The sequence below is a fragment of the Heptranchias perlo genome, chromosome 25, assembly GCF_035084215.1.
Source record: "Heptranchias perlo isolate sHepPer1 chromosome 25, sHepPer1.hap1, whole genome shotgun sequence".
NCBI lineage: Eukaryota > Metazoa > Chordata > Chondrichthyes > Hexanchiformes > Hexanchidae > Heptranchias > Heptranchias perlo.
In genome coordinates, this window is record NC_090349.1 from 23,672,229 (window position 1) to 23,692,467 (window position 20,239).

Sequence of the window (20,239 nt, forward strand, 5' to 3'; positions counted from 1 at the left end):
GATTAGAAAAGCTAAGGACAGTAATTTATCTGACAATTAACTTCATTTATTTTTGTTTCAAAACAATCATTTTAAGACTACATATAGAGCAGTACACGCTGTCCTATGTCGAGAAACTTAAGTGGAATGAACTTCCTGGGAATCATGAGTGATGCTAATCTAAGCCTGTTCACGGTACCTCACTGTGAAGGTAGCTAAAGTTTCTACTCAGTGAAGCTTTGTATCTCTTTTTACACCATTTTAAAAAATGAGCATTCATTGTCTAATTCTTGCAGAGGTTAACTTTGTTGGGTGTTTTATTACCCTTAGGTCATCGAACATACAATGATAGAGGCCTCATGTCCTGGTTAAAATCCTGTTACATTGTCAAAGGTTTCATTCTTCAGCAACCTTTGCTTCCTGTGTTTGTTCTTTCCGAACTATAGCTTTTTGTCCTGGGGTGTCATTGTGATCAAGAGATAAGATCTGCCAGCACACAGGACAAACCAATTTTGATTTACTCATGTGGTTTAACCATAATTGCTACATAAGCTGTTCTGTCTTCGTTCTACATGAAATAATGTAAAAACATATCTATATTCTTACTCTCAGCCCTATAGTACTTAATAGCAAACTTGCTGTACGTTACGATGCATTCACCAAGGACATTTGAATTTTGATTTGCACATAGCTGACTAGCCACAGTGGATACTGCACAAGCCATTCTTGGATCATGGGGGGTTATATTTGATAACCCCTGAAACCGGGCATGAGGGTTGTGGTGCGCGATAACCCCCACCTGGTCGTTGACATGCAGGCAGCACGTGACATTCGTGCTGCCTGATGTCTTACCTGATTGCTGTGTGCAGCCAGCCCTACCTGCCATGTTGAGTCGCTGCTCACCAGCTGGGGACCTAGATATCGCGAGTAGCGAGCACCACTTAAAGGCAGCCTGCATCTCTTAAAGGGAAGGCGCATTATGGCTGCAGGAAGTGGTCGAAATCAATTAGGAAGTGAACCTGTGCCTCAATATGGTGCAGCATGCTGATGATGGGACCTCTGGAATTTTTAAGGAGCAACAACTGGGCTGCTCAACGTTTGCGGGACTCTGATATTCGCAAAATATAAGATACGGGTCCGCATGGAGTCTGAATGGAGATCAGACATCACACACGTAAAACACAGATGCAGGTCCTGTCCCTATGTTTACAAACTGTTGAGTTATTTTAAAACATTGAATAAAGGTTGCACCCTTCTAAATCCCACATCCTCCAATCTTCATGACAAATCCCACCAATCTGCTGATCTGAGTTTGTACCAGGCCTGCGAGAGAGCGTGCACCAAGGTTCTCTGATGATGCACTAGAGGCCTTGGTGCAAGAGGTGGACAGAAGGAGGGGGGTAAGAGGCCCTCCAGACATATGCTCAATAGGCAGTGGGAGGCAGTAGGGGACAAAGTCAATGCCAGGAGTATAGCACCATGACATGGATGCAGTGCAGGAAGAAGTTCAATGCTTTGACAGGTGTGGTCAAGGTGAGTGAGGTCAACTGTCAAATGGCATCTCCTACCAACTGCACCACTAGGCGCATCCACTGTTCCACACACTACACCCCCCATCACCCACCTACCAACAAACTCTTTCAATCAATACTCAACTCTTCCAATCAGATGCTTCCTCTCACCATCAAACATTACCAATTTTGCAAGCCACACACCACAACTCACTGGTCACACACACTGGCAGCTATTCAACCATGACAGCCACATCACCCAAACATCTTGCAGGACACTCATCGACACACGTCCCGCTTTCTTGTAGGAGAAGGTGGCGCATAACAGGAGGCAGCAAGTGGCAGTGGTTCTGATAAACTGGATTCTTTTACCCCTCAGTCAGGTTCAGCAAGCACTGACTCGAATACACCTTTAAAGTTCAACACAAATTTTATTAGCAGGACTTAGTCTACAGTATCGATTTTGACTCCTGATAGAGTCTTGTCGATCCTGATAGAGCAAGACAAAATTACATACAGAAGTTCACACATTTATACAGTATCAGCAGGGGTTGGAACATAATTAACAAGGGGTCAACGCCAATCATAAGCGGGCATGGGGTAGGCCATGCGGGGTTACATGATTGCAGGCCAATCACAGGTAGTACACTTGGCTGATCACGCCGCAGTTACAACAGCAGAGGGGATGCCTCCTATCTCCTAGCTTGGAATGTTCCTCCTGTTCCTTATCTCCTAGCTTGAAATGTTTTTCGGCCTTGTTCAGCTTAGTACCGCCATTGATTAACCCGCTCCATAGAGACACCGCCACCAGACCCCTAACCTTATCAAGTCTCCTCCACTGATGAGACAAAGCAGGCCTTACACATAAAGAGCTGAGCATGCAAACAGATGGCCGAAAAGAGGCCCATTGTCCTAACTTCTAGCTAACAGGCTACTAATTAACCCTCGCTTAACCGCATTGCTACTTCTGCTACTTTGCCACGTAGGCATTCTACTATTTTACTGGAAACTGACCACGTAGGCATTTTCATTAGAGGGGGCACCATGTAGGCATTCTCATTCCCCCCTTTTATCATTTTATGATAACCAATCCTTGCCCACTCAGCAGTTCTGCCTGGACAGAGCCTCATACTCGGATTTGTTCCATTGCTAACTTACAGCAGATTTTGATGCAAGCTACAATCAGGCCAAAAGTAAGTATTGCTACAGTCAGAATAGTTAACCCATGCATCAAATACGATCCCCATGAGCCACTGAGAAGCCAGTCTAACCAACCTTCTCCCGGGGTTTGGTGTAATTTTGTTACGGCTTTCTGCATATGCTCAGCCAGATTAGTTATGTTTTCTGAGCTATCTGGTATGTAAGTGCAGCATTCTGATCCAATCAGTGCACACGTCCCTCCTTTTGCGGCCAACAGGTAGTCTAGAGCCATGCGATTCTGCAAGGCCACTGTCCGAATGGCTATCATTTCTGCACTAATCTCCTTCAGTGCTATTGCAGTGTCATTGGCTACTTCCTCTAATACCGAAGCCACAAGCCGAATTTCCTTGATTGTCCTGCCCACCCCATATCCGGGGAACAAAATAGCGAAGTATCGCTCCGTTTCTGTAATTGCCCTTTTAGGTCTATTATGGTGATGATCCGCTAGGGAAGGCAAGTGATGGAAATATGGCACTACATATCCTAAATAGCAGGACCCGATCCAGTTCTGCGGAAGCCAAGGGTATGCCTTATGGCCGCATATGAAATACGTACCATTGTAGGCGGTCAGGTTGGAGGGCAACTCCGTGCATGCAGGCACCCCGTCCGGTCCCGGAGGTAGTTCCCCCCCCTCGATTCTGTGCTCAAATACTGACCCATTTCCGCAGCCGGTCCATTTGATGGTACTGGCGCTGGCTTGCAGTGTCATATTGATGTATTGAGTACAATTGCTCCAGCCCATCACCTGTCCTCCTGTGGTGTTTCTGGACAGGCATATTATCCCCTGAGGCCTTGACGTGTTGGTGAGAATCAGGAATGGGGGCTTATGGGTGCGGTCGTAATTGGGTTGGTACCACCCCTGAAATTTGATCCCACACTTGGTTTGGTCGGTATATTCCTTCCATTGTTCCCCTACTGGAATTGCCACTGTTGGATCGTTTGCTCGCACATAGCCAGTGTCCCTAGTACCGTTCCCTTCAGTTTCATTCTGATTTATCACCCATTCCGCCATTTCTGGGGAAGTTAGGGGAATTGATTTAAGAGGGATACCTCCCTTGGAATGGATAGGGATGTGGGAGCACACCCAGCAACTAGAGATACCCTGCCGTTTGGCATACACGTAACTCATATACAGGAAGGTGTTAATGTGCAGTTCGCGCTTTTGTTGTTGGAGATCTCTCTTAAGTCCCTGTGGCAGGGAATCCTCTAATCTTGCATAGTCAAAAATACTTATGGGGGCTAACCCATTACGCTTTCTCTCTTGGTTAAATCTCAGGTACCGATCGTGCCTCTGTCTATCTCTCTCTTGTTCACACAACTCAGGGGTCCTTTCCCCTTCACGTTTACAGACATAATCATATTTGCATTCAGTCCAATGACAAGGTATGCCACCATCTGATCGGCCTCCCAACTCTACTGTCCGGTGGGGCTGCCTCAGGAGCCCGGTACAGTCGCCCGTCCGGGTGACGTTCCATCTTCCGAATCTGTCTGGGTCATTATCGTTGCATCGAAGTACGTCTCCTTGGCATAGGTGGTATATGTGTTTAGGCCGGTCCCGTCGACATGTTCTCTTTTTGGTTACTCCCAGGGTCAGCAAGAGTCCAAGGCAGAAGATCCAAGGGAAGGCTTTCATGGCTGGTCACGACACACCTGTATAGGGAAGATTTCTTGGAAGAAAAGAGAAGTTAGCATTTTAAATTTGAGACGTGGGACTGAAAGTTTTACAGTGGTGGAGGTGAACCCAAGCACTCTTCCCCTCTACCTTCACAGCGGTAGGGGTGGTGAGTAGAACCTGATAGGGCCCCTCCCAACGAGGTTCCAGTCCTTTCCTTGTCCAATTCCTGATTAACACGTACGTTCCCGGTTCGATTTTAGATGGACTGGCTATAGGAGGAAGTTCGAGGTAGGCAGCTCGTACCCGAGAGTGGAGGCTTCTCAGTGCCTTAGTTAACGACAAAATATAGTTAGTCATTTCTGTCGTCATGTGGTGAAAGTGGACGGTTTTCGGAACGTTTTGATTCCACGGGGTCTTGAGGGGTCTCCCGTATATAATTTCAGCAGGACTTAACCGTGCTACCCCAGCCGGAGTAGTACGTATCTGAAATAAGGCTGCAGGAAGAAGTTTGAGCCAAGTAGTACCAGTCTCTGCCTGCAGTTTAGCCAGTTTATTTTTCAAAGTCTGATTAGCACGCTCAACCAACCCAGCGGCCTGTGGTCTGTAAGCACAATGTAGCTGTTGTTTAATGCCCATCTGGGTGCAGAATTCCTTGTTCACCTGACCCACAAAATGAGGGCCGTTATCTGAACTCAATTGATTTGGGATTCCGTACCGAGGAATGATCTCTTTCATCAGAACTTTTACAACAGTGGAGGCTTTGTTATCCGTTGTCGGATAGGCCTCTATCCATTTACTAAATACATCAACAATAACGAGAACATATTTATAACCCTGATATCTTTCCAACTCAATGTAGTCCATCTGGAGGGTCTCAAAGGGACCTTCCGGCAAAGGGGTTTTTCCCCAGTCGCAAGGCACTCCCTTCCCAGGGTTGTGTTGTTGACAAATGAGGCAACGACTGCTGATGCCCTGAGCTAGGGCTTGCAACCTAGGATGCCACCAAGTGGCCAGCAGTGTGTCACTAGCAGCTTTGGCACCACAATGAGTTGCAAAGTGTACACATTCAATAACCCATAATGCTAATTCATCTGACATACAAGTCTGCCCCGCAGGGGTAACCCACAATTTAGATACACAGTCATAAGTACAACCAAGTTGTTTCCACAATTGTTTATCACAGTCAGGAGCGTCCTCCTGTAATTTAATGACGTCTTGGATGGTTGGCATTGGCTTTTCAGAGGGAGACTTGCTCTGGTTTGAGCTTTTAGTCTGACTCATCATTCTAGGGACAACCACTCTCTGTGTTTGGGACGCTTCCTTAGCTTCCTGATCAGCATATCTATTCCCTATATCTACTGAGGTCTGTCCTGTCGTGTGGGCGGAGCATTTTATAACTGAGATCTGTCTTGGTAGCATAAGGGCTTGTAACAAATCTAAGACTAATTTCTGATGAGAGATCTGCGTACCTGCAGAAGTCAGAAACCCTCTGTTTTTCCATAACTGTCCGAAATCGTGAACTACCCCGAAGGCGTATCTCGAATCTGTATATACGTTCACTCTCAAGTCTTTCTCTAGAATGCAGGCTCTTATCAATGCAAACAATTCCGCTTGCTGGGCAGAATATGGAAACTCAAAAGCAGCAGATTCGACAGTTTTACCGTCCTGATTCACAATTGCATATCCCGAAAGTTTCTCCCCAAAGGAACCAATAGAGGCACTCCCATCTACATACATAGTTATGTCCGGATCCTTTATTGGGATATCAGACAGATCGTCTCTGACAGAAGTGTCTTCCTTAATTAAAGATAAACAATCGTGTCCTGGATCAGTCTGTTCAAGGGGTGGTTCTGTGAGAAAACATGCTGGGTTGATGGTAGTACAATGTTTGAATCGCAGTTTAGGATTATTCAGCAGATATATCTCATACTTATTTTGTCGAGCCATGGTAAGATGTTGAGTCTGCAGCTGGCCTAATAATGCAGTTACCGAGTGTGAACTGTATACAGTGATATCCTGTTGTAAAGTCAGATTAGCAGCCGACTGTAGGCTATTGTAAATGGCCGTTAAAATCTGAGTACAAACTGGATGTCCTAGCGCTACTGGATCTAACTTCGAAGAGTAGTACGCCACCGGTCTATGCTTGTCTCCATGTTTTTGAGTCAAAACAGCAGTCGAGCAATCAGTGAGGATAGTACAGTACAACTGAAATGGTCTGTCATACAGGGGTCTCCCCAATGCGGGTGCTTGTGACAACGCTTCCTTTAATCTCTTAAATGCCCCTAAGGCGTCAGAATCTACTTGAAATTCACCCTCTATGCTGGTGTATGGCGTTAATAATTTAGTGTCCAAGGCAATGTTAGGGATCCACTGTCTGCAATAGTTTACCATTCCCATCCACTGCCGTACCTCCTTTGCAGTGTGAGGTACAGGGAATTGACAGATTGGTTCAATCCTGCTTCTTTCTAGGCTCCACTCGGTTGCTGAGAGCATGACGCCAAGAAACTTAACCCTCTGTTGGCCCACCAGTACTTTCGATTGGGATACTATGTACCCTAGCGAGGATAAGTGATTTAGCAGTTGGGCAGTGTCTTTCCGGTTACTCTGCTCATCAGGGCTGGCTATCAACAGATCGTCCACATACTGGACTAGCGCAGACCCTTGTTTTAAAGTTAATGTCTGTAATTGCTCCTGTAAGCATCTAGAAAATAACGTTGGGGAGTTAACGAAGTATATTGCTGTCCCTCATAAGTGAAGGCAAAAAGGTACTGACTTGATGGGTCTAGCGGTAAGGCAAAAAAGGCATGTTGGAGATCGACTACTGCAAAGATTTTGGCTTTTGCAGGAACTTGAGCCAGAATGTGAGCTGGATTAGGCACTAGCACATGCAGCGGCTGTACAATGGCATTGATTGATCGTAAATCCTGTACTAATCTGTACTGGTTTGGCTTGCCTGGCTTCGGAACTGCAAGTATGGGCGTGTTACACGGGGACTGACATTTGATCAAGATTCCTTGCTTTAACAACCCATCGATCAGTTTGTCAATGCTTGGTATCGCCTGTTGCTTTAGTGGATACTGTCGAATAGAGGGTAGTACAACATTTTCCTGCAGGGCAATATGAATAGGAGTCATTTTAACACATCCTACCCGTGTGGGATCCTCTGCCCACACTTGCGGATTAACGTATTCTGGTTTTTCATTTCCCACATGGTGGCGCAATTGTGCCCTGTTAACCCTTGGTGTCTGGTAAAACAGAATAGTCCGGCCGCCTGACAGGGTCTGTTTCTGTCGGTTACCTGGATCAGCTTGTTCGACTGTCCGTTTTACCATGGGTCCTAGATCTCTCGCATGGTACGGGTAATTCACCTCCCGGGTGATATGTGGGGCTCCCTTTATTTCAAAGTGTCCTGGGTCCCATCCCATTGTCTTTGCAGCACCCCGAGTGATGTAACCTGTAATAGGTGCTTCCTTCCACAACTCTGAGGGGATCTCAACAAACTCCGCTCTCCCTTCTGGTCCTGTAACCATAGCTCGGCGGATAACTTCCCATTCCGTTCCTACATAGCTTCGGTAAAAGTCCTCCAATTCCTTATTTCTCCCACTCCTATCGTAGGCCAAGGTTACATGAAGGGAACCTTCATCTTTGAAGTCTAGAGACCACCATTGTGGGGTGATGGAAACATAACACTGCATTTTGGGGGCCCATGGTTTCACAGTCAGTCCTTCGTCCCCACACTCAATGCTCAGGCGGAATGCACATAGCAAGTCTCTAGCCATGAGGTTACAGTCTAATCCACTTGTAATTACAAATTGGTGTTTTACCGACTCATTTCCAAATTGTACTTCCACTGGTTCAGATATCGGGTATTGGCTCACTTGTCCCTGAAAACCAGACAGACTCTGTTTTTCCCCGGACTCAGGGAGATTGAGCTCCGATCGGACAGATGACATGGTTGCTCCGGTGTTTACCAAGAATGTATGTGGGGTTCCTTCAATCATCAGTGACAGAACGGGCTCCTGCTCTGACTGGATCCCGTTTACCACAAGGTTAGCTAGTCAATACTGGGGGAACGGATTATTTTGGGAAAAGTCCGTATATCTTCCTCGTCCTCGATTCCCTTGCCAACCTCCTCTTCGCTGCCCTTGCATATGGCCCCCTCTTCCTTGTCGGCGGGAGGGACATTCCTTGCTCCAGTGGCCTTGCTGACCACAATTGAAACAGGCATCCGACCCTGTTTGTCTCCCTCCTCCTCTTCTCCCTTCAAAATTATGTCTCGGGGGAACGTAGGGTGGGCCATAATTAGGGGCGGTTGGTCCGTTAGGATGTGTAACGTACCCATACCCTTCTCCGTCAACCCATCCTGGGACACAACACTGAGGCTCCATCTGATATCCTGTTCTGTCTGGGGTGTGTTTCGGCTCTTCCTTTTTTACCACATACTCAGTTTTGACGCTAACCTGGGCTTGACCTTCCTGGTGCTTATTATCCGTCCAGTAGTATTTCACTGCCCTATTCATCTGGCTGGAACTATTCTCTGACCAGTCCATATTATTAGTCTTAATTGCTTGAGCAACCTGAATCGGTAGGCAGTTCAGTAGCATAGCACAGTATTGTGGTGAGTTTCTTCCCTCACGGTACGCTGCGTCTCCTGACTGATTCTGGTATATTTCAGAGAATCTTTCCAAATATTCGTCTGCTCCCTCGCCCTTTTTAGGCTTGGTATCTAAGATCTTAGTTATGTCAATTGGTTTCTGTAGAGTGGCGCTAAGGGCAACAAGAAGAAGCCGCTGTCGCTCGTCATCGTCTGGCTGCTGGTGTACCAGTGCAGCATGATTTCGGACATTCAAACGGTCTAGGAATTTGGTATATTCAGCAGGGGTTAAAATTTGCTGTATTAGTGACCATAAGTCCCTTGATTCTGCATTATAGACGGAAATAGTAGTCCGAAGGAAGTCTACAAATGAGGTAGGTGACTTTTTCCTATCCGGCACCCCAGTTAGAATGGCCATGATCTCGTTGGGTTTCCATGGGCAGTACACATCTATCATTCGGGGGCCGCCGGCTGCGTTAGCTGGGTTATAAGTGGGGTTAGACATCTGCTTCATTGGTAACTGACGAGGGGTCGGTTCATACCTAGCCAGTGTCTCAGTACTATGTTCTGAGTCTAGTGATGTCAAGTCGTCTCCTGACTCTCCACTGTCTGCGTCACTGAGTCCATGACTCTCGAGTCTTTGATCTCTCTGCTTTCTGAAACTAAGTGGGCTGGCTGGGGGTTTAAATGTTGGAGTCAATAATTCCTTAGTTTTACTTCTGGTACGGGAGGAGACCGGGGAGACAATTTGAGGCATTGTTGCAGGGTTAGGGCTGGTTTGAACGGCTGGTCCCGGAGTCACCGAGGGATAGATATTACAGTACGCAGGAGGAGCAGTAGGACCCTGTGGAACCACGGGGGACCTACAATTCCACTCATCCAAATCATCATCGTCTCCCTCTGCCAAGGCAAAGCCAACCATTGGATTACGTAATCCACTTTTATCAAGTCCTTTGGGCTCGCCCGAGGTCTTTTCAGACTCCTGTTTAGAGCGCTTCTCATGAGCACATTCTCCTTTTAGGACTTCTACAGACTTGACTACTCCTCCTTCAGTGAGTCCTATCCCGAACTTCAACGCGTTATCCTGCCAACTTGCTAATAACGAAGCCTCTTTTAGTTCTTGACAGTACTGTCTCCATAAAGCAATTAAATCTTTGGCTGTGGTACCTCTATTATTTTTCCAAATTAATTCCTGTGCCTTTTTGGCGGTCTCTAGGTCTTTAGTTCCTCCCAATGGCCATTGATCATTCCCCAGTTTTTTATTCAACCCCCCTGACAATTGTCTAAAGTGTTTTGCCTTGTCTGGATATTTTTCACACAAAGTCTGTAAGGCACTACCTGGTTCCGCAGTGGTATCCAGACAATTACCCATTTTATTTCCCGTTTTCCTTTACTCTTAGTCAACTAGTCAACACAACCGTATTCGAACAGAATTTGAGGAAGGTCCTGACTTCTTGTGCTTCACAATCCTAAGTGCCCTTGTGCCTCTATGCCCACTTCAGGGTCCTGACCTTCGAGTGGGGGATCTCCCCTCTTAACAACCGGTCTAAGGCTGCACGTTTGAGACAGGCACTTCCTTCTTTAGTCGATCAGCACAAGCAATCAGTTCCTGTTTATACCCAATCACCAGGGATTCGAAGTTTCTGTTTATACCCAATCACCAGGGACTCGAACCCTCACTCTCAGTGATATTTGATCACTGACCTACCGCTTACAAGTTACTCCCTTACTACATGTACTGACCCTCAGTGATATTTGATCACTGACCTGTTTCTGTGTATTCGCCAGACTGACCTGAATCTCGTAAGGATGCCACACGAGTGTTAGCGATTGAACGATTCGTCGTCAGACTTAACAGATTTAGGAAAGCCGAAGTAGTAAAAAGTTTTACTCACATCGGGGCGCCCTCTCCTTCCTCCGTATCCGAGACAATCCGCCTCTTACTCCGCGAACTCTCGGTGATCGACCGTTGAGATCCCACTTCTGACACCAAATGATAATCTGGATTCTTTTACCCCTCAGTCAGGTTCAGCAAGCACTGAGTCGAATACACCTTTAAAGTTCAACACAAATTTTATTAGCAGGACTTAGTCTGCAGTATCGATTTTGACTCCTGATAGAGTCTTGTCGATCCTGATAGAGCAAGACAAAATTACATACAGAAGTTCACACATTTATACAGTATCAGCAGGGGTTGGAACATAATTAACAAGGGGTCAACACCAATCATAAGCGGGCATGGGGTAGGCCATGCGGGGTTACATGATTGCAGGCCAATCACAGGTAGTACACTTGGCTGATCACGCCGCAGTTACAACAGCAGAGGGGATGCCTCCTATCTCCTAGCTTGGAATGTTCCTCCTGTTCCTTATCTCCTAGCTTGGAATGTTTTTCGGCCTTGCTCAGCTTAGTACCGCCATTGATTAACCCGCTCCATAGAGACACCCCCACCAGACCCCTAACCTTATCAAGTCTCCTCCACTGATGAGACAAAGCAGTCCTTACACATAAAGAGCTGAGCATGCAAACAGGTGGCCGAAAAGAGGCCCATTGTCCTAACTTCTAGCTAACAGGCTACTAATTAACCCTCGCTTAACCGCATTGCTACTTCTGCTACTTTGCCACGTAGGCATTCTACTATTTTACTGGAAACTGACCACGTAAGCATTTTCATTAGAGGGGGCACCACGTAGCATTCTCAGTTCCATGGAACATGAACCTGCTGTCCTCTCTCAGGATGTCAGCATTCCTGTCCCAACCCTGCCACTTTACCAATGCCCTTGCTGTTGCCTGACATCTTGCCAGCTCACTCCCTATACAGTGTTGAAACTTTATTATGGTAACATAGGAAGATAGGAACAGGAGTAGACCATTTTGCCCCTCGAGCCTGTTCTGCATTCATTGAGATCATGGTTGATCTGTGACCTAACTCCATATACCCGCCTTAGCCCCATATCCCTTAATACCTTTGGTTAACAAAAATCTATCAATCTCAGATTTAAAATGAACAATTGAGCTAGTATCAACTGCCGTTTACGGAGGAGCGTTCCAAACTTCTCCCACCTTTTGCGTGCAGAAGCGTTTCCTAACTTCACTCCTGCAAGTCCTGACTCTAATTTTTAAGCTACGTCCCCTAGTCCCAGTCTACAAGTAAAGGAGCCCTCCAAAAACAGGTACAAATGCATCAGCAGCCAGAATCAATAATCCAGCAACTAACCTGTACTCCTGCATGATCCCTTTAAATAGCGCTGGTGAGGAGGGTCCTCCATGCTATTTAAGACCTGTCCAGCCGTGTGAGGTTGAGTGTGTTGGCTGAAGCGTTGAGTTCCAAAATCGCACCTATCCCTTTAAATCAGCATTACACACTGATCTACCGCATATTCTCCCTACTTTACATGGTGCCGGCGTTTGTTATCTGCGAGTGCGCAAACGCCTTTACCAAGATGGCATCCGGCACACGTCAAGTGTGCGCGCGCATTCCGGACACCATTTTGGGTCCTTAGGAGTCCGCATAGCGCCTACACAAGGGGTGCTACGCGGCCCAATTTAGAGCCCATGGTATTTGGCACTCAAGGAAATAACGAAGGGGAGAGAAACGGGAAAATGACAAATACTTTTTTGATAAAATAAGGAGGAAAATCATACACTCAATAACAGAGCAAATAAATGATAAGCCTGGCAGTTCCCTCACCATCCCCCACCCGCCCCACCCCCATCATTGGAACTCAAAATAACATGTCCATGGCACACTGTTGTGAATAGCCTCAGGACTTCAATTTTATAATTGGATTTGTTCCAGTGTAGAATGGCTGCTGTGGAATCCAACAACCCTACAATTGACCCATTTCCATTAGAGCACTTGGCACAAGGACAGACCCAATAACACAAGTTCCACCCCACAGGAGGCTGCATTCTATCAGACACTCCTATTTTTGCCTGTTTTTCATTCATCGTTTTCTAATTTGTAATCTTTTGTATTTTGAGTAATCTTTTGTATTTTGAGTGATTGAAAATAAATGTTATAAGGAATAAGGGAAATATAAAGGCTTAAAGTAAAGGAAACATTAACAGTATCCAAACACGTGACGGTTCAAAATAGCTGGAAAAGAACAGCAGAAGACTTTCCGTGACTCCTACTTTCAAACTTTAATCAAACCCCTGCTATGTTTAACAATGAATTTTTAGAAAAGAAGACAAGGGTCTATCAGCTTTGACACACTGCTTTCAATCATTGATATGACATCTCTGCAAAAAGCACATTAGAATCTGGCCTTTTTTTTGAAAGACAGAAATAATAATAGTTTTAAAACCAGCCTGTTATAAAACAACCGAGGGAGCAGGGAGTAGCATTGACCTAAAGGGCACTACATTAGGATTGAGTTATTAGTATTTTGTTCCTCCATTTTGTACATTATTTTCTGCCTCACTTTAGCTTCCCCCATTACACTGCCTACTGTCTAATTGAGATGTCAAATAGACAACCTATCTGTGTCTCCCGTGTTGCCCTTTCTCTCTTTAATGCCTCTCTGTATTGCAGAATCACTTCAAGTAGACACTGTTGAGGCTACCAGTGCTGTGTAATCTGTCCATTTATACTGAGGGGTGGATTCCACAGTATTGACAGCCAGCCAGAAACAACTGATCATGGCTGCGAAAGATCATGAAGACCAGCAGTGTGAAAAGCACATCGCCAACCTGTACAGGTGGGCTGTACATCAGGGGAAGTGTTTTGTTGCAGAACACAAACATTAATTTAACCCTTCCATCTTGACATTAAGGTAAGGATTACCACATCTGTAGTTTCTACACATCCTGTAATCTGCTTACACATCAATGTCATGCCTCTCGGGGGTGAATGTTTTACATCCATAAATTGAACTGGTTATGACAAGTGAATTGAGTGATTATTGTTTTAATTGATTAGAAAGCACTGTCCTTCTGTGAATCAGTAAAGATCGTAAAAGGCAAAGTTTGCAAGTCTGACTCCCCCATCTATGCCCTTGCTGTAGATGGCGTACTTGATTAATCACACCGCCAAGGTGGGTGAATTTATTGACTTCCCATTTTCCAGGTGCAGTTTTGATGTCTGTGTGTCTTTCGCCATTAATTACTATGGGGGAAAAAAATTGGTTAGGGCCTATTATTGGGCGTAGGTAGCGCAATCCGCTATTACCCTGCACCCAATGGCCCCATGCACAGGCAGGACGAGACTTTCGTGAGACCTGAGGACTTACCTTCAAGCAGCGTTGCGAATCAGTGTTGACACGAGGATTCGATGCAGTTTGCACATTCCACCAGCAGGGGGAGCTCTTAAAGCCAGGAGGTCGCTTCAAAATCTCTTAAAGGTAGCTGGTACCTGTTATTTGCTAAAAATAACAGTCTGCTGACTGCACGGGGTCTGAACGGAAATCAGACATCGTACATGCAAAACATAGATGCAGCTCCCATCCTTATGTTTACAAACTGATGAGTTATGTTAAAACATTGAATAAAGATTGCACACTGTTAAATCCCACATCCTCCAATCTGCTTGCCAGACCTCACCAATCTGCCGATTTGAGTTTGTACCAGGCCTGTGAGAGTGCATGCACCAAGGTTCTCTGCTGATGCACTAGAGGCCTTGGTGCAAGAGGTGGACAGAAGGATGGACATCCTATATCCACGGGGTGGGGGGTGGGGGGGGTGGCAAGAGGCTCTCCAGACATTTATCCAAAAGGCAGTGGGAGACAGCAGGGGACAAACATGGATGCAGTGCAGGAAGAAGTTCAATGCTTTGACATGAGTGGTCAAGGTGAGTGAGGTCAGTTGTCAAGTGGCATCTCCTACAACTACATCACTAGCCACATCCACTGCTCCACGCACTACACCCCCCACCCCCCATCACCCACATACCAACAAGCTCTTTCCATCAGCACTCAACCCTTCCAATCAGATGCTTCCTCGCACCCTTACGAATTACTACTGTTGCAAGTCGCCCACCCATAATTCAAAGGCCACACACACTGGCAGCTATTCAACCGTGACAAGCACATCACCCAGACACACGTCGCACTTTCTTGCAGGATAAGGTGGCACATATCAGGAGGCAGCAAGTGGCAGTGGCATTTAGCCCCTCGAGCCTGTTCCGCCATTCAATGAGGTCATGCTGGACCTGTGACCTAACTGCATATACCCGCCTTAGCCCCATATCCCTTAATACCCTTGGTTCACAGAAATTTATCAATCTCAGATTTAGAATTCTCAATTGAGCTAGCATCAACTGCCGTTTGCAGAAGAGTGTAACAAACTTCTCTCACCCTTTGCTTGTAGAAGCGTTTCCTAACTTCACTCCTGCATGTCCTGGCTCTAAATGTTAGGCTATATCCCCTGGTCCTAGTATTCAAGTATAGGAGACCTCCAAAAACAGTTACAAATGTCTCGGCAGCCAGAAGCAATAATCTAGCCACTAATCTGTGAATCCTGCATGGTCACTTTAAATAGTGCTGGTGGGGGTCCTCCAGGCACTCGAAGACACGTTCAGATGGTTGGGATTAAGACTGTGCGTTGAGTTGAGCGTTGAGTCCCAAAATTGTTTCTATCACTTTAAATCAGCGTTGCACACTGATTGCATCCATTTTCTCCCTACTTTACATGCTTCCGGCATTCGGTATTTGCGCAATGCGCTAACTCCTATACAAAGATGGCGTCTGGCGCACGTCACACTGGAAATGTGCGTGCACAGCCAAGACACCATCTTGGATGCTGGAGAGCGCCCTATGTGTTTTATTTCTCCTGTTAATCTTCATTCCAACTGGATAGTTTTTTACATAATTTTGGCTGATGTTTGAAAAGCCATTAGTGCTATGTCACTATGTCACTGTGAAGATGTCAGCTTGTTAATTTCTACATCATACATTGCCGTGGACACTTTGAATTCGTCAGTGACTATCTTGCTTTGAAAAACGCATTAAAAACATTGGGTGACAGAATGCGACCCTGTAAAACTCCTCCATAGGCTGTAAAATCCTCCACTCCATCTATTCCATGAATTATAGCATTCTGCACTTGAACAAACATATTGTTAATAATTATTATGTCAGGTGCACAGCAGTGTTTCAAAATGGAGCAAAGACTCTCAAACAGTACTCGGATTGAGATCTCAGATTGATATCAAATTTGTTATATGCCTGTAGATTTCCTGTGGTGTTGCTCACAGGTATTCAGGGGCCCGGAGTGCTCTTTCTGATGCTAACTCTTCTCCTGCATCAGCCTTAATGTGACAGCAGCTTACCCATTGCTGTGACACAACATATTTACTGAAGCAAGATGTCTTGTGATTGTCACAGGATAAAAACATTGCACACATTACTGATACTGATAGACACTGGCCTCACAGATATTATGCTTGTCATACTATCTACTTACCACATCGCACAACTTGCTTAAGATGCAAGTAGCTTTGATTGTCCCTCGCTTCCCAAAATCTCTTATTCAAAGTTATTAGCATTATACAATATAGTTGAGAAATTAGTGTTGGTAATTTTAATGTTCTAACATTCTGCTGTCTGCTGTTTAGCAGAGGTGTGGACTTACTTACTTAAAATGAACAAGTCTGCTAATATCACCGACTGTAATATATACGTCAACTCTCACAGTGTACTTGCAGTGCTTGCTTAAGGTACCTTATTTATTTGTTAATTTTTCTCTTGAGGCACCTTATTTATTTGTTTATTCTCCCCTACACCTTTTTTTCTCAGTTACTTAGAGAATTACAAAATACTATTTCCTACCCTTACGTGCTAAAATGGATTTGCCGTTCTTACTGATTGGCGAAGAATTGTCCAGGGATGTTTTTCCCAACATCAAGCCTCCAATGCTCAGGAACAAATGGTCATTCACCATGGTCCGGGTCTGGTTGACTGACTGAGCTCAAGATTATCTTCAAATTACATCATAAATATTCCCTTCCGGTTCTGGTGCTCAGGAAAAAGCAACACAAAAAACAAAGCCCACGTCAAATAGAATTTTATTGTTCAGAGTTTTTAATTTGACAACTTAAACTGGGGGAGTTTGATGGTGCAGTGAACTTTAGAAACACTGAACTTTCCTCTCTGCGACCTGGATTCAAATCAAGCCCAGACTGATGGGATGGAAGACTCCTCTTTCTGCTGGCTACAAGGTGAAATGGGCCTATAGCACAAAACTGTGACTAACTGAAAATCTTACTCAGATGGCTGGTGTGGGATATTTAAAAAATGCCATACTGATATATTGAGGATAGGGCATAGATGTGTTGTTGTGACAGAGTTGAGGGAACTTTATTCAATATCTGGCTAAGCTAATCTGATCTGGGAGTACTTGATGCTGACAATGGATCAATGAAATGGAAAGAGTTCCATTCCCCAGCACCAATATCTCTCACATTGTGAGCACAGAAATGAAAACAAAATTGGTTCTGACACTGTATAACTGCCACTGATCGTCCCTTCCTCACCTGGTGCATACAAATGGCAGTGAGGAGGTTGGGCCCAAGTTCCCACTGCATTTTGCTGGTTTCTAGCTGTGTTACTATGGCTTACCAAGACCACCATGTAGAAAGTAGCAGTAATAAGCCTAACGTCCCCCAGTGGAGGGCCTTGTAACAGCCTTTTCTCCCTCCAATCTGGCCCCCACTAAACTACCTGTGTTGGCCTCGGTTTCCGCCAATACCTACGAGGCTACCTAATTCCCTAATCTTTAGGGCACCTCTCCCCTTTTAAATGCCCAGACACCTCTTCCAGTGCTGCATTGGATTTTGCAACTGGAAAGTGACAGGCTCCTTCTTGGTGGCGGGAGTCCTGCCCTGCATGGGAGATGAATCCTGATGCAGGCAACTGAGTCAGCACTGTAGCAGTGTCGGAGAGATGTGTGGAAGTGTTCCACTGCTCCCTCCCCCCCTCCCCCCGCCCCGGCCAGAACACTGACACTAGGAGGGGAATCCGGCCCTATGTCTTTGGCGCCACCTGACGTTTCTAGCAACCCTTATCTCAAAGATTTCCTTATCAGATTTGAGTTCAGTCCTTTAAGGGCATGAACCTGGTTTGTCTCACCAGTGAGACAATGCGCTCACTGAAATGTCCTTAATATCTCATAGTAAGTTTTCTCACTGGTCTTCCTCAACCAAGTTTAGCCCCAGTGGACAGTGAATGCAATTTACAATATAGTGCATCCTACACCTCCAAAAAGTAGTAGGTTCCTTCTCAATCCTGTCAAGCTATATGCCAGCTCGGCTACAATGCCCAGTTCATACATTTGATCCCTGACTGTTGCAGTTTGGTTTGCTGCGCCCCAAACTGAGCAGCTATACCAGCAATGCCAAGTTAAGGTGCTGTACCGCACTGGTTCTGGTGTTTGGGCACAGAAGCCTTTTTGCCTTAATGGCAATTTGGAACCAAGCATAAACCGAGTGAGGAATGCCACTCTACATGCCCAATTGTACCGCACCATTACAGTCAAATAGCACCACCTCTTCTGGTGCGGCAGTGGGGATCTTAGCACTGGCTGTCATGTCTAAGCTCATATCTTTTAGTTCTCTTAACTTGTGGCCTATGGGCCCGTTTATACATCTTGACATTCTACTTGCATGAGCAATTACTGCCATTCAATGAGATGGCACTTTGAACATTTGGTCAATGAGTATACCAAAATATTTTTCCTGCTGCACTTTATTTAATGATATACTCTTCACTGTGTAATCATACTTGATATTGTTATAATAATGCACTAATTATACAGTACTTTACACTTTTCAACAGTAAATATCGTTTGTCATTCTCTTAGCCAGTTGCTAAGTGATAGTAGTTTATTTTTGCATAATGTTCATCATCTTGAACTCTCCTCACTTCCTATTCAGTTTTGCATCCTTTACAATTGCCAGCATCTTGCTTCCAGTGCCTGTGGGCTGGCTGTGGTCCAGGTTATTTATAAGTTAGTTTTAGTCTATTCTTCAAGGATATGGTTTTTAAAGGATATGCAAAAGATGAATAATAATAATTCAGCTGACACATAATCAGGTTGCATTGTTATGCTTTATGCTTATTTGAAAACAATTTGCACTATGATTACTTTTATCCTCTTGCTCAGTACTACAGTTCACGTGTAACAGAACTCTGTGACAGACTCGGGGATTAATATTGCTTCTGACTCGACTACTAGGAGACACTGTGCTGCAGCAGGTGGCCCTCTCCAAGTCCGCATCCAATCTTTAGACCCAGCAGTGCACCTTACTCAGAGGTGTGCCTGATAAGATGGACAACTCATTGTCATAGGGAAACGGAGAAGCTTAGGTCAGCAGAACCTAGGATTTAAACTCAAATGCCCAGTCCATGGTATAATGTGTGAATGGGGTTCTTGCCCCTGCAGCACCTACTTTGCTATTCTTTAAGCAGTCAACTGTTTTGTCAATTACAAATTTAAGCAGAGGTAGTCGAGTCAGTTTGTGGTTCGCTGAGTTCATAGAATCATAGAAGTTTACAACATGGAAACAGGCCCTTCGGTCCAACATGTCCATGTCGCCCAGTTTATACCACTAAGCTAGTCCCAATTGCCTGCACTTGGCCCATATCCCTCTATACCCATCTTACCCATGTAACTGTCCAAATGCTTTATAGAATCAGAGTTCATTGAGTAATATTCTCTATTGGCTGTTTCTCATTAAAAAGCTTTTCCTGATGCTCCATCCATCCTTGTCTTAGTTTGTCAATGTCATTGATAGTGTTCGCTGTCTCATCCCTCACAACGGTAATTTTCAGTGTTTACCTTTCAGTCAAGTCCCTTACGGTCCTGCACAGCCATAGACTATTAGTTTTCTCCATTGATTTTCACCGTCCTTTCTTGTGTTAGCAATCTATTGTGGGGGTTTTTTGCCTGTCTTGGGTTTCTTTCGATCCCTGTTTTGAGAAACTTGTCAGCTTTTTCATTCAACCTTTTGAGGACAGCTTTCCAAAAAGGGCTTGAAATAAAAGCCTTCTACTAAACTTAACAGATTACCCTGTAAAATTATGCTCATTATTGATCTGAAGATTTTAAGATAAGAAACTCATTAGAACTTTGACATAATATTTAAAGACAGAAACATTTACCCCTTTTAAAAACAATTTGTGCATGTCGTAAAATGAAAGCAAAGTGATATACTATGCCCCTGAAGGAAGGTATTCTTAACTCAGTAGGTTCGAAAGGTTTGTTTATATCAAGTACTCTTCAGTTTTGACAGTGTTTAAACTTGTACACTTGTAAAGCATGTTACTGGCATAACTTCAGAAGATTGCTTGTAATATTAATAAACATTCAGTTTGCCCAAAAGGACATTGCTTTCAGAAAAAC

At 44.9% G+C, this 20,239-nt stretch overlaps 1 protein-coding gene across 1 annotated transcript; it reads right to left on the bottom strand.

Moving 5' to 3' along the window:
- Positions 1–1,912: 1,912 nt before the first annotated feature.
- Positions 1,913–16,786, bottom strand: LOC137342376 (endogenous retrovirus group PABLB member 1 Env polyprotein-like). Its single transcript, XM_068006304.1, has 3 exons — positions 16,702–16,786; positions 10,795–10,952; positions 1,913–4,357 (listed from the first exon to the last, which is right to left on the bottom strand). The coding sequence occupies exon 3, from the start codon at positions 4,321–4,323 to the stop codon at positions 2,617–2,619; it is 1,707 nt and encodes a 568-aa protein (XP_067862405.1). The 5' UTR covers positions 4,324–4,357; positions 10,795–10,952; positions 16,702–16,786; the 3' UTR covers positions 1,913–2,616.
- Between the last annotated feature and the right edge of the window lie 3,453 nt (positions 16,787–20,239).